Source organism: Trypanosoma conorhini, assembly GCF_003719485.1.
Source record: "Trypanosoma conorhini strain 025E chromosome Unknown Tco_14.4_contig_00001, whole genome shotgun sequence".
Taxonomy (NCBI): Eukaryota; Euglenozoa; class Kinetoplastea; order Trypanosomatida; family Trypanosomatidae; genus Trypanosoma; species Trypanosoma conorhini.
The window spans coordinates 96,752-108,109 of NW_021704087.1; the positions used below are offsets into that span (position 1 = coordinate 96,752).

General features: G+C 62.6%; 15 protein-coding genes across 15 annotated transcripts in view, besides 5 other annotated features; 6 read left to right on the forward strand and 9 right to left on the reverse strand.

The window, feature by feature from the left end:
- Tco025E_00097 (uncharacterized protein) overlaps window positions 1–63 on the forward strand; it is a gene marked incomplete at both ends in the record, with an annotated part of 435 nt that extends 372 nt beyond the window's left edge. Inside the window, one exon of the mRNA XM_029367046.1 lies at window positions 1–63. This exon is cut by the window's left edge and continues 372 nt beyond it. Coding sequence (XP_029232919.1) covers window positions 1–63 — 63 coding nt within the window.
- Window positions 64–96: 33 nt separating this feature from the next.
- Window positions 97–153: a microsatellite.
- Window positions 154–650: 497 nt separating this feature from the next.
- On the forward strand, window positions 651–998 carry Tco025E_00098 (putative 3,2-trans-enoyl-CoA isomerase, mitochondrial precursor; the record flags this gene model as incomplete). Its single annotated transcript, XM_029367047.1, has 1 exon — window positions 651–998. The coding sequence occupies one exon, from the start codon at window positions 651–653 to the stop codon at window positions 996–998; it is 348 nt and encodes a 115-aa protein (XP_029232920.1).
- A 162-nt stretch (window positions 999–1,160) lies between these two features.
- Window positions 1,161–1,192: a microsatellite.
- Window positions 1,193–1,242: 50 nt separating this feature from the next.
- On the reverse strand, window positions 1,243–1,653 carry Tco025E_00099 (uncharacterized protein; the record flags this gene model as incomplete). Its single annotated transcript, XM_029367048.1, has 1 exon — window positions 1,243–1,653. One exon carries the CDS (start codon window positions 1,651–1,653, stop codon window positions 1,243–1,245), a length of 411 nt encoding a protein of 136 aa, XP_029232921.1.
- On the forward strand, window positions 1,652–2,329 carry Tco025E_00100 (uncharacterized protein; the record flags this gene model as incomplete). Its single annotated transcript, XM_029367049.1, has 1 exon — window positions 1,652–2,329. One exon carries the CDS (start codon window positions 1,652–1,654, stop codon window positions 2,327–2,329), a length of 678 nt encoding a protein of 225 aa, XP_029232922.1.
- Window positions 2,330–2,395: 66 nt separating this feature from the next.
- Window positions 2,396–2,427: a microsatellite.
- A 241-nt stretch (window positions 2,428–2,668) lies between these two features.
- Tco025E_00101 (uncharacterized protein) lies at window positions 2,669–3,322 on the reverse strand (the record flags this gene model as incomplete). Its single annotated transcript, XM_029367050.1, has 1 exon — window positions 2,669–3,322. The coding sequence occupies one exon, from the start codon at window positions 3,320–3,322 to the stop codon at window positions 2,669–2,671; it is 654 nt and encodes a 217-aa protein (XP_029232923.1).
- Window positions 3,323–3,344: 22 nt separating this feature from the next.
- Tco025E_00102 (uncharacterized protein) lies at window positions 3,345–3,683 on the reverse strand (the record flags this gene model as incomplete). Its single annotated transcript, XM_029367051.1, has 1 exon — window positions 3,345–3,683. One exon carries the CDS (start codon window positions 3,681–3,683, stop codon window positions 3,345–3,347), a length of 339 nt encoding a protein of 112 aa, XP_029232924.1.
- On the reverse strand, window positions 3,684–4,010 carry Tco025E_00103 (uncharacterized protein; the record flags this gene model as incomplete). The annotated part of the gene is made up of 1 exon (XM_029367052.1): window positions 3,684–4,010. The coding sequence occupies one exon, from the start codon at window positions 4,008–4,010 to the stop codon at window positions 3,684–3,686; it is 327 nt and encodes a 108-aa protein (XP_029232925.1).
- A 7-nt stretch (window positions 4,011–4,017) lies between these two features.
- Window positions 4,018–4,422, reverse strand: Tco025E_00104 (uncharacterized protein; the record flags this gene model as incomplete). Its single annotated transcript, XM_029367053.1, has 1 exon — window positions 4,018–4,422. The coding sequence occupies one exon, from the start codon at window positions 4,420–4,422 to the stop codon at window positions 4,018–4,020; it is 405 nt and encodes a 134-aa protein (XP_029232926.1).
- Window positions 4,423–4,988: 566 nt separating this feature from the next.
- Tco025E_00105 (putative dynein heavy chain) lies at window positions 4,989–5,609 on the forward strand (the record flags this gene model as incomplete). The annotated part of the gene is made up of 1 exon (XM_029367054.1): window positions 4,989–5,609. The coding sequence occupies one exon, from the start codon at window positions 4,989–4,991 to the stop codon at window positions 5,607–5,609; it is 621 nt and encodes a 206-aa protein (XP_029232927.1).
- A 28-nt stretch (window positions 5,610–5,637) lies between these two features.
- Window positions 5,638–5,664: a microsatellite.
- Window positions 5,665–5,849: 185 nt separating this feature from the next.
- Tco025E_00106 (uncharacterized protein) lies at window positions 5,850–6,314 on the forward strand (the record flags this gene model as incomplete). Its single annotated transcript, XM_029367055.1, has 1 exon — window positions 5,850–6,314. One exon carries the CDS (start codon window positions 5,850–5,852, stop codon window positions 6,312–6,314), a length of 465 nt encoding a protein of 154 aa, XP_029232928.1.
- Window positions 6,315–6,336: 22 nt separating this feature from the next.
- Window positions 6,337–6,383: a microsatellite.
- Window positions 6,384–6,931: 548 nt separating this feature from the next.
- On the forward strand, window positions 6,932–7,519 carry Tco025E_00107 (putative protein kinase; the record flags this gene model as incomplete). The annotated part of the gene is made up of 1 exon (XM_029367056.1): window positions 6,932–7,519. One exon carries the CDS (start codon window positions 6,932–6,934, stop codon window positions 7,517–7,519), a length of 588 nt encoding a protein of 195 aa, XP_029232929.1.
- A 454-nt stretch (window positions 7,520–7,973) lies between these two features.
- Tco025E_00108 (uncharacterized protein) lies at window positions 7,974–8,621 on the reverse strand (the record flags this gene model as incomplete). The annotated part of the gene is made up of 1 exon (XM_029367057.1): window positions 7,974–8,621. One exon carries the CDS (start codon window positions 8,619–8,621, stop codon window positions 7,974–7,976), a length of 648 nt encoding a protein of 215 aa, XP_029232930.1.
- A 189-nt stretch (window positions 8,622–8,810) lies between these two features.
- Tco025E_00109 (uncharacterized protein) lies at window positions 8,811–9,392 on the reverse strand (the record flags this gene model as incomplete). Its single annotated transcript, XM_029367058.1, has 1 exon — window positions 8,811–9,392. One exon carries the CDS (start codon window positions 9,390–9,392, stop codon window positions 8,811–8,813), a length of 582 nt encoding a protein of 193 aa, XP_029232931.1.
- An 890-nt stretch (window positions 9,393–10,282) lies between these two features.
- On the reverse strand, window positions 10,283–10,597 carry Tco025E_00110 (uncharacterized protein; the record flags this gene model as incomplete). Its single annotated transcript, XM_029367059.1, has 1 exon — window positions 10,283–10,597. One exon carries the CDS (start codon window positions 10,595–10,597, stop codon window positions 10,283–10,285), a length of 315 nt encoding a protein of 104 aa, XP_029232932.1.
- A 285-nt stretch (window positions 10,598–10,882) lies between these two features.
- The window catches only part of Tco025E_00111 (uncharacterized protein), a gene marked incomplete at both ends in the record, with an annotated part of 669 nt that continues 193 nt past the window's right edge, over window positions 10,883–11,358 (reverse strand). Inside the window, one exon of the mRNA XM_029367060.1 lies at window positions 10,883–11,358. This exon is cut by the window's right edge and continues 193 nt beyond it. Within this exon, the coding sequence (XP_029232933.1) occupies window positions 10,883–11,358 (476 nt within the window).

Sequence of the window (11,358 nt, forward strand, 5' to 3'; positions counted from 1 at the left end):
TTCCTGGACACCGTGCAGGGAATTTGCGAAAGAAAAAAAGAAAAGGAAATAAAGAAAAATTAAAAGGGGCGACTTTTCACAGCGAGAGGACACGCGCACAGACACACAAACACACAGACACACAGACACACAGACACACAAACACACTGACACGCATTGACATGTCTGCTGGAGGCGCTGAATTTAAGGCTGAGCTGCGTGCCGGGAAGCCCAAGTTCGGCGTGTTCCTTAACTCCGCCAGCCACCTGCTTGCCGGGCAGTTCAGCCACTCTGGCTACGACTGGTTGCTGATCGACACGCAGCACTCCCCTGTGGATGCGAAGACGCTCAGCCAGATGATTGCGGCCATCCGCACCGGCCCTGCGAAGGTGATGGTGCGGGTGGGGAGCACGGACGACCGCCCCGGCATCCAGAACGCGCTGGACTCCGGCGCCGATGGTGTGCTGATTCCGTACGTCAACACCGCCGCGGAGTTGAGGGCGGCGGTGGAGTGCTGCTACTACCCGACGGCCGGGACACGCTCGGTGTACGCGCCGCAGCAGTGCATGAACGCGAAGGGCCTGCTGGGGTACGCCGGTGAGGCGAACAATAACGTGGTGGTGGCGTTCCAGGTGGAGACGGCCGACTGCATCAAGAACATGGACGAGATCATGGCAGTCAAGGGCGTCGATATCGCCTTCCTCGGGCAAAACGACCTCTGCATGTCGATGGGCCTGTACGAAAAGTACGTGTTTCCCCAGATGTACACCTCGCCGGAGCTAAACGGGGCGACGGAGAAGCTCGTCGCGGCGGCGCGCAAGAACAATGTTATCCTGGGCCTTTTCCTATTTGGCACGGACCGTGTGGGGGAGTTTCTGAAGCAGGGGTTCACGTTCATCAGCATCGGCAGCGAGCTTCACCACGCCGTGACGCAGGCCGCCGCGCACGTGAAGGCCCTTGAGCAGATTGCCAGTGCGGAGGGGAAGCCGTGGAAGCACCAGCCAAGCGCTCTCGTGTAGATACGGGGGAATGAGCGCCGCCCCATCCAGGACGAGAGTCCGCATGGATTTGGAGGTGGGAGGAATAAATGGGGTGAATTGGGGAGGGGCGGGACCGCAGAACTTTCAGCAAAAAATCCCCCGCGGCTCAGTGAGTCTTTTTCCCATCTCATTTTGCGGGTGTTTTTTTCTTTTTGTTTTTCTTCTTTGTTGTTGGGTGGAATTCATTATACTTCCACACGAGACATTTTGGGGTAACGTTGGTTTAATTTTTTTTCTTCTTTGTTTTTAAATCTTTGGTCCGTTGAAGTTTACGACGTTTTGTTCGCTCCCGCGTTGCTTCGTTGTTTTTGTAAGTCATGCGTGTGGTTATGAGGAATAATTCATTGCGTGTGTGTCCGCTCTTTACTTGCGCCGGGTGATGCCGCACACGACCCCTGTGCGGGCCGCGGCGTGCTTTCCCTGCTGCTGGGCTGCTGTCGCCCACACACCCTCTCTTCTTTTCTTTTTTCCCCCCCTCTTTTTTCCCTCCCACTCGCTCTGCTTCCCGACGCGGGCTGCGGGGGAGGAGAGGAAGAGCCGAGGGGGCGTGAAGGCAGGCGCGGAATGGGCCGCAGTCGCTCGGCGGAACAGACCGCCCGGGTGCTGCTGTCGAGTGCGGTCCGGCACGACACATGGGAGTGCCGGGCGTCAAGTGCGGCCGCGGCGGGCACCATGCTCACGCTGCGGCTTGCGTGGGAGGAGTGGCCGGTGCTGCCCGCCTCCGACGACGTGGTCGCGCTGCACATGGCCTTCTACGACACGGCGGCCTGCGTCTTCGTTGGGGCCACCTACGCCGTGGCACAAGCCGCCCTGGCGGAGCCGCTTCTCTTTCGGGGCCGGGCGGAGAATATGCTGCTGGTGGTGGAGGCGGTGACCCGCGACGAGCGGCAGGACGCGCCGGTGGAGGGGCGCCGCGTGCTGCTGTGGGGTCACGTCCCGCTTGCGGAGGCGTGTGCCTCGCACACCCTCGCGTTGCGCCCCGGCAGCGCCCAGCTGCTGCACCTGAACGCCGCGGCGTGGCCGCGCGGGGGCGCCGCGGGCGAGGCCGTGAGTCTGAAGTACACCTGCGTGGCTGTGGAGGATGTGGTGGTGGTGCAGCGCATGTCGCGTCTCGTGCCGCCCGGCGTCGTAGTCACGCAGAGTTTCACGGAAAGCGCGCCGACGGCCGCCGCCGACTCCTTCCGCTGCGTTGTGCAAAATATTCAGCTCCACCCCGCACCGGGGAACACGGAGTGGCGCGACCGGACGGCGGAGTGGCGCGTCGCCGCGGTGGCCCACAACGGCTACCAGCAGCTCGGGCAGGGCGCTGAGGTCCCGCTGGTGTTTGACGACGACCTCGCCCCTTCGAACTCCAGCCCCACGACCACGACCACGACCGGCAGCGGCAGCGGCAGCGGCAGCGGCAGCGCTACCGCCCCCAAATCGGGCTACACCTCCACCTCCACGTACGCCTCCGCGGAAGCGACGAAGCCGTGGTCGGCGTGCCTCGTGCGCTCCGTCACGCCACTAGAAATAGACGCGCTTCCTGTGCACTCGACGACCTCCTTGGTGCTTGCTATACGGCGCAGGCGGGCGAACGAGGGCCGGTTCGAGGTGCTTGGGTTTTGTGTTTTCCCTCTCTGCGTGATGCCCATGAAGGACCGCGACATTCATGTGGAGAACCTTCCCACGCTGCACGGCCCCTTCTCCTGCCGCGACCCGCGGATGCTGATGCTGGAGTCCTCGTCCCCGTACGGCAAGCTGCCGCTGACCATCACGCTGACGGTGGAGTACCACGACACCCTCGTCGTCGACCACGTCCCGGCCTCGTGGCCCGCCTCGCGGCTGTTCAGCGAGGAAGAGAATCCGCCAGCAGCCAAGGAAGGCGGCGGGGCGGAAGCGTTGGCGGGGGCACAGGGTGTCACGCAACATCTTCCGCCTCCGCTTTTGCCGCCGGTGAAGTCGATGGGGATTATCTCGACAGAAGAGGTAGTGGAGGCCGCTGCGGCTGCGCCACCTGCCGGGGCGACGACGACGACGACAGAAGCAACGGCCCAAGCCCCAGCGGCCGTGGAGCTCGCGTATCCCACCCGTGATGCACTCGCTGCGGATAGGCGTCCCGCCGAGGATCGCGCCTCGCCAGACGTGTTCAAAATGCTTTGTGAGGTCATGGAAGAGCTGCGTCGGCTGCGCGAGTTGCAGGAGTCAGCCATGCGGCGTAGGCCTTCAAAGAAGGCAGCCTTTGCGCCTGCCGATGAGATTGGAAGGCGGTTAGACGACGCGGGCGTTGAGGTGGTTGATCTTTCCCCGATGCCTGTCGCCATCTCGTGGGAAACGCGTTGCCGCCTAGAAGAGGAGCTGCAGCCCATACTTCATCCCCTGCACGGCACGCGTCTTGAGGACCAGGTGCCGGCATGCGGCCAGGACATGATGACGTCGCTGGACGGGATTCGTTTTGAGGGCCTCACCGCCGATGCCGCGCTGGAGGTGCCAGAGGATGTCTGCTTTATCTTTTCCTTTGGTTCTCTTCCGCTGCAGACGATCGGCCCCGTGCGCACCACGTGCATAGATAAAACCCCGCAGCTGCGGACGTTTAAACTGTACGATGGGGCGCAGCGTGGTGGGATGGTGTGGTGTGAGCCGCTTGAGGCGGCGGAGGACCCTTTCATGCAGAAGTATCGTCATTTAGCGGATGCGACGCTCTACATTCATGCGTACAACGCCCTCACAATGTTCTACGTTGGCAGTGTGGCGGTGCAGATGGCGCACTTTCGCCGCCCCTGTAACGCGGAACACGCACGCATCCCGATGGATCTCCCGCTCTACCGCGACCTCAGTCTCACGGCGCGTAGCATCCCGGCGAAGGTGTTCCCCGTCGTGCGCAACGCCGGCCAGCTGCACGTGACGCTCTTCTGCGTCGCCGCCAAGGGCGGCCCCGCCGCACAGCCGCAACACAAGATTGTGGAGCCGCCGAGAGGGCCACGGGTGATTGTTGCGAAAAAACTGCCGCATGCAAACCTCATGGACCAAAATTTCCTGGAAGGGCGCAAGGCGGCAGAAGCAGGTGGGGAGACGTCGGCGGAGACAACGTCGCGGGCATCTCCATTGCCCCCATCTTCCCCGCCTTCGCAGCAGCAGTTGCTGCCTGCAGCCTCCCCCGGGAGCGAAGCGGCGTCCGGCCTGCACTGGCGCCGCGCGCAGCATGCGAAGCAGGTGTACGGCAGTGGAACACGACTGCCAGGGGTGCCGCAGGAGCACCGTACGTCGCGGGAGGGGGGCGACCTGGAGTTTCGCCTGCGCTACCTCGACAAGCAGCGGGACGAGATGAAGTCCCGCAAGATTGCGGAGGCGTTGATGGAGCGGCTGACGGTGCACCACTACGTCTGCGTCGCCTCCTGCCGCCCGGAGCTGACGCGCACGCCATTTCAAAACCCGTTTAGCTCCGCCATGGAGTTCACCGTGGAGGTGGACGCCGCCGCGAGGGGCGCCCTGGACCCTGTCGCCGCCCCGTCTTTCTACTTGGGCCCGCGGGAGCGCACGGAGGTGGTTCTCGTCGTCCGGCTCAGCGCGACGGGGAACACGCGCGGCGGTGAGCCCAAAGACCTCCGCGCCCGTCTCCTCAGCGCCGGGCGCGAGGTGGTGTGCATCGTGGACGTCCACGCCACCGTGGGTCCGCCGTTGGTGGACCGCCGCTTTGAGGTCTACGGCCCGGCCGGGACGGGGGTCTCGAAGAAGTTCTTCTCGCGGCTGTTTTCCTCCGCCGTGTTCCCCGTCACCTCCGATAGGGCGCGGCTGCTCGCGCGCATGCGCGACGTGTGCGCCCGCATCTCCATTACCTCGGAGACGACAACGGCGGAGGCGAACGCCGTGCTCGACCCCGTCACGCAGACGCACATCACCGCCTGGGAGGAGGTCACGGTGCACACCACGATCCCGCCTGACGAGCGTGTGCAGCGGACGGAGTACTTGGTCCTGTACAAGGATGCCGCCATGAGTGAGGTGATTGAGACCTGGGAGCTCTGTGTCTTTGCCTGCCAGGCCGTCACCTCACGCGAGTTGCTCCTTGGGCAGACGACGACGGTGTCCCTCCCTGCGGCTGGGATAGAGGCGCTTTACTGCAGCCACCCCCACGTGAAGGTGGAGCGGCGCGAGGGGGCCTACTTGCTGCGGCTGCGACCGCCAGAGGTGGGGACGCAGCAGCTGCTGCTGCACGCCCTCACAAACCACCACCTGGCCAAGACGCTACTGACGGTCCCCACCGTGTACCCCACGCCGACGTACACCCAGACGTTGGAGTTCAGCCTGGCGGACACCGCGGCGCCGATATTCCGCCGTCTGCAGTTCGTGCACCGCGGGGCGAGGGAGGAGGTGTTCGCGGTGCACCACAACTACAGCTACCAGCTCCGCGTCACGCCGAAGCAGTTCGCCCTGGCCCCCGGAGACACACAGTTCATTGCGCTGCAGCTTGACATGCTCAGTCTGCCGGAGGGGCAGATGGAGGGACGCTGGCCGATGTGGATCTTCATCAACAACGCGGACGACAGGACGGTTGAGTCGTACTTGCTGCATGTGGTGCTGCGTGCCCACCGCGTCCTGCACGACATGGCGTAGCCGCGTTCTCGCAGAGACGCCCTGGCGGAAAAAAAAAACAAAGAAAAAAAAGAAATGGGAAGCAAATTAGAAAAATCCGCTGCGCATGCCAGCCGATGCACATTTGTCACTTGTATTTTTTTTTTCCTTGTTTCTCTTCTCTGCTTGAAATGCACGTCCTTTCCTCCTCTCTCACACGCACACACTTCTCATTGCGTCTCACCTCGGTGGACGATGTGAGCTTCCTCCTCCTTGCTGCGGATGCTATTGCGCTTCTGCTGCCTTTTTTTTTTTTTTCCTCTCGGCTCCCGTCACCGCGAGGTCTGGGAGCAGCTGTCGGGCGCTTCGCCTCCACGCAGTCGCAGAAAGAAAAAGGCGAATAAAGGTAGATTGATTGATCGCGCCTGCTCCCGCCCACTCTTAGCCGGCGCGGCTGCAGTTACTCCGCACCGACGGACTAAGTTATTTTTAGTTGCCTTCTGCCAATCCTTCCAACTGTCTTTTGTATTTGTTGTTGTTGTTGTTGCTGTTCCTCGCTTCTTGTGCCGTCGACCTAAATTCTCCCGCAGCTCCCGTGTGTGCGTGTGTGCGTGTGTGTGTTGCGTCGGGCGGGGGGTGAGGGGGAGATGGAGCACATCCGAAAGACGAACAAAAAATTGGGTGTCGGGGCGAGGGGCGTCGTGTACGAGGGCTACGACGAGGAGCGCGGCAGGTTCGTCGCTGTGAAGGAGATCCCCTTCTTCTGCTTCGACGACGGCGGCGCCGGCGAGGAGGCGGCGGCGGCGGCGGAGGAGGACCCCGTGCTTGTCGAGGAGCGGCGGGCCATCGTGCGGGAGATTACGCTGATGGAGAGCTTTGAGCACCCCAACCTCGTGGCGTACTACGGGGCACGCCGCAGCGCGGTCGGCGTGCAAATCATCATGGAGTTCGTCAACGGCGGCTCCCTCGACGCGCTCATTCGCCGCCAAGGCTCGCTGCGTGAGAGTGTGGTGCGCTCCTACACGCACGACATCCTGGAGGGCCTGGCGTACCTGCACGACACGGCGCGGGTGTGCCACCGCGACATCAAGCCAGCCAATGTGCTGATCACGACGGACGGACGCTGCAAGCTGGCGGACTTTGGGGTAAGCAAACTCCTTGACGACAACGCCAGCATGCGAACGACGGTGGGGACGCCTTGGTACATGGCCCCCGAGGTGGTCAACGGCAGCGCCGAGAGCGCGCCTGACGACGACGCGGCTGCGAACTGGGACGCCGCTAACGGCGGCGGCAAGGCTGGGTTTAAGAAGCTTGGCTACACGACCTCCGCCGACATATGGAGCCTCGGCGTCACCGTGTTTGAGATGATCTCTGGTCGGAAGCCCTTCGGGGGCGACAGGAAGAACCCTGCCGCGGTGCTCTTCGCCATTGCCGCGGCCAACGGGACACCCCCACGTCTCCCGGACAACTGTGAGGCCTCGGCATCGCTCCGTGCCTTCTTAGACCTTTGCTTTGTTCGTGACGCGCAACTGCGGCCCAGGGCGCAGGAATTGCTGTCCCACGAGTGGTTTTTGGAGGCGCCCGGGGACAGTGACACGCGTGGAGGCACCGGTGGCGCCCGCGTGTTGGGCGTTGTGCCGCCGTCGCCGCGGTCAACTTTGGGGCTGTTGCGTCCCTTACCCAACATGCTGGACACCGCGGATATTATGGATAGAGAGCTGCAGGCGCCGCTAAAGATACGGACCCTGGTGTCACAGAGGCGTGAGGCGACGAGGCAAATGCACGGCGAAGGCAGCTCAGTGGTAGTGCTGGGACCACGCGCGCCTGGTGCCTCCTGCGTCGCGCGCGACAATGAGGTGCAAGGCGGTTTCTTTAGCTCGGACGGCCACTACGTGGATTTGGCGCAGGCGCCGCCGCCACTCTCGCCGTACACGCGAGATAAGAGGAGTTGACGCGGTTGAAGTGGTAAGATGGGCGAATGGGAGACAATAAAAAAAAAGTGGTAGAAGTGGAAGAGTACTAAAAATGGATTGCCGCGTGTAAGGCGAAATAACCGCGTGGGTCTGTTCTTTACTGGGCGGTACCACCTGGGACGAGGTGCAGTTGTTGTTGTTTGTGTATTTGTGTATGCTTCTTTATGTGCCTCTCTTTCTCTCTCTGTGTGTGGGGACGAGGCTGCTTGGCTCTTCGCTAGTTGTTGTTTTTTTTTTATGCTTAGTTATTTTCTGTTCTTCACTTGTTCGTGTCTGTGATCGGTGGAAACTGTGCCTGGCAGGGGAATGGCAGTGAATGTGTGGCAGGCGTCTGTGGTGAGTTTGTGTACGTGCAGTGTTCTGTTATCGTGTGCTGACGGTGGCCGCATTGGCGTGCGGTCTTTGTTTCTCTGTTTATATATGTATATTTCCCTCAGTGTGTGTGTATGTCCCAGCTCTCTGCCTTCTTGTGCACATCTGCGTTGGAGTGGAGTGGTGTAGGGGGGGAGGCGTAGTTCTCCCCATTTGTGTGTGTCTGTCTGTGTGTGTGTGTCCCGCCGCCCCTTTTTATGCTCTCTGGGTCCCTCGCCAATGCGTGAAACGGGCCGCCGCCTCTCTCTCTTCCACGCTTGTCTTCTGCCTGCGGGGCGTGAAGGAAATAGTAAGGTGTTCGGGGAGTTGCCTGCGGCGCCGTCGGCCCCCCAGTATTTCTCCCTGAGTGCGTGTGTGCGGCTCCGCTCACATTTCCCCCCCCACCCACCACCACCACCACAGACACACACGCACGCACACACAAACGTGTATATATATACACACATACATACGTACGATCACACTCGTCTGAGGTCTCTGGCGGCTGCGACAGTAGCGACTTCCGCGTGCGTGTCGCCCGCTTTTCCCTCAGCCGTTTCTCCCGCTCGCCGCGTCTGCGTGTCTTGCGTTTCCCCTTGATCTTTGCACTGACAGCCGCACGGCCGCACTGCTGAGCAGCGACGGTGTGGAAAGGCGGTGGAGGCGGAGTGCAGCGGGCGAGGCAGGAGAAGAACACAGCGAGCAACACACAGCCCCGAAAGGGAATCATTAGCACAGCAGCAGCGAAGGCGGAGCCATTAACCCTCTCGTCTTATTTCACCGCTGTTGTAATACCGCGCTGTCTGTCGCCAAGGGGCGCCCTGTAACTTTACGTAGAAAGAGAGTCGTCGCCGGTACTCAGGAGGGGATGCGGTATGTTCGTCCCATGTTATTGTGGTCCGCTGCGGCCACAAGTCGCTTAGGTTTCGGTTGGGGCGACGGCAGCAACAGCGGCAGCAGTAGTAGTGGTAGTTTCTGTAATAATAAGAGCAACGGCGGCGGCGGCGCCAACGCGGGGGGTGCGTTCATGGCGGCCACGGAGTTCGTCAGCAAGGCCTCCGCCCTGAAGCGCCGGCTGCGAGGCCGCGGACAGTACGAATTCGCCCGGCGTGAGGCGGAGCGGTTCCTCGAGGCGGAGGTCCCGCGGAGTGCGACGCATGTGTGGATGGAGCAGGGCACCAACGCGCTGGCGTTGTCGCAGCTGCTGAACTTCTTTGAAATCGAACCCGACGCCACTCTGCTCGCCCTCGTCACAAACAAACTTGTACGGCTTCTGGAGGACGCCCACGTCGACGGCCTGATACGGCTGCAGGCGGCCATTGCGTTGTCCCCGCGGGGGGAGCAGTACATGGAGCGCATCTTCGCCGCCGTGGAGGAGGTGCTGCAGCAGGCCGCCCGAGAAGACCCCTACAACGTCAACAGCAACAATGTTAGCGACGCCAACATGCGGTGGAACGTTGTCGAGCTCGCAGCGAAGGTGCTGCAGCGCAACAGCAAGCATGCCCCCAGCGTATTGAACGAATCCCTGTCGCAGATAGTGATGGCGCAGCTAGAGCGCACGCCGGCGGCGGAGTTGCCCCACCTTCAGTCCTCGCTTCTGCGGGTGTACAGTTGGATGGTTCGCATTGGCAAAGTGGCTGAGGCCAATCACCTGCTTGTTGCCCTTGTGGAGCACACAGGCGACTTCTGTAGCTACGACTTCGCCACCCTAATGGGCTCGTGCCTTCGTCACCATCAGCTGGCTCCTTTGCCGCTCCCTCTGCTGCATCGCCTGGCACGCGTGGGGCTGACGTACTCCACGAATGCCAACGGACGCGACGTGGCGTCTATTCTTGCCTCGCTTGCACGCATGCTTGGGTCACTGGAGGCAGGAACGGACGGCGTCACCCAGCGTGACGTGGGGGAGCTCGGTGGGCGACTGAGTATGCTGCTGGAGGAGTATGAGCCGCGTGTTTTGCGGCTGCTGGACAGCAATGACAAAATTTACTGGACGCACTGCGACGATGTCACTTCCATTGCATTTGCCTACGAGATGGGTGGGCGGCTGCGCTACAGGCACGTCTTCGTCGCCTACCAGGGCTACGTTGCGCAGAACGTCACCCGCTTTGAGCCTCAGCAGCTCGCCATGGCCGCCGGCATCCTCCGCCGCTCACACCTCCTCTCGCGGGAGTTGGCGGTGAAGCTCGGCGAGCGCATCGAGACGGTGCTGGGGGAGTTTTCCCTCTCCGAGATCAGCCACATCTGCGCCACCTTTGCCCCCATGTCCCCTGCCTGGATGCCCGAGGCGAAGGCGGTGGCGGCGCGCCTGCTCACGCCGAGCTGCAGCAGCTACACGAAGCTCACGCTGACGATGGCCTTCCCTGACGACGACACCCTCCACTCGCAGATCAACTACAAGGAAATCTCCGGCCGACAGCTCGTGGATGCCATGAGCCTGGCAAAGGGCACCAAGCTTGAGGGGATTGTCATCGCGGAACTCACCGCACGCCTCAATGCGGCGCAAGAGCGATTTTCGGCAGACGACCTTCGCATGGTGCAGGCCGCCGGACGACAGGACCTGCTGGCGGCCTGCGCGATGTACTTGTCGAGCCGCTTTGCCGAGGCGGAGTGGACGGCAGACACCCTGTACAGCTTACCGCTGGCCTCGGGCATACCCCACGCCCGGGACCCTGTGAAGGCGCTTGCGGCGGCCAGTGCGGTGTCCATCTCGCCGGAGCAGTTTGTTTCCCTCGTCGAGCTTCTCACGAGCGTCTTTGGCGAGGATTCGGACGAGGCAATGGTCAGCTTTGTCCTCACCGGCGGGGCGGAGCTGCTGGGCGAGGAGAGGCTTCAGCTGGGGACGGTGCTGCGATACCTCGAGGCAGTGCGGCCGCTCCGCAAGATGCACCCCGGCTCCGACTGGATAGCGCTCTTCAACGAGAAAATGCTGCGCCACACGCAAAACGTGCGGCCGCGCGAGCTGCGCAGTCTGCTCTTGTCGCTGCGGGAGGTCTACGGGGAGGCGGCACAGCAGCCCCTGCTGCAGCAGACACTCACGGAGATCGTCTCCAGCGTATACAGCCGCATGACGCAGCCAGACGAGGAGGCGGCGCAAATTACGCTCCTGCTCGCGCAGCTGCAGCACGGAATGGCAAACCCGCCGCTGACGGAGTCTACGCCGTTGGCGGCCGCCGTGCGAAACAACGCGGCGACGTACCCCGTGGAGCTGCGGGACGCCGTTCTGGCCATGTCCTTCCCGAAGGAGGCGGAGGAGAAGCGGGTGGGCCGCTTCACGTTGAGGGCTGCCCGGGCGCTGGGGGCCGCGGCCCCGCCGCCGCCGTCGTCGCACGACGTGAACGTTGCGTTGGACGTTGATCCCTTTGGAGCGTCGCCGCAAGACACCGCCGCCGACGCGGCAGCGCCACCGCCAGCGCCAGCGGCCGAAGAACAGCAGCAGGAGCAGCCCTCATCGTCGCCGTCGCCGTCGG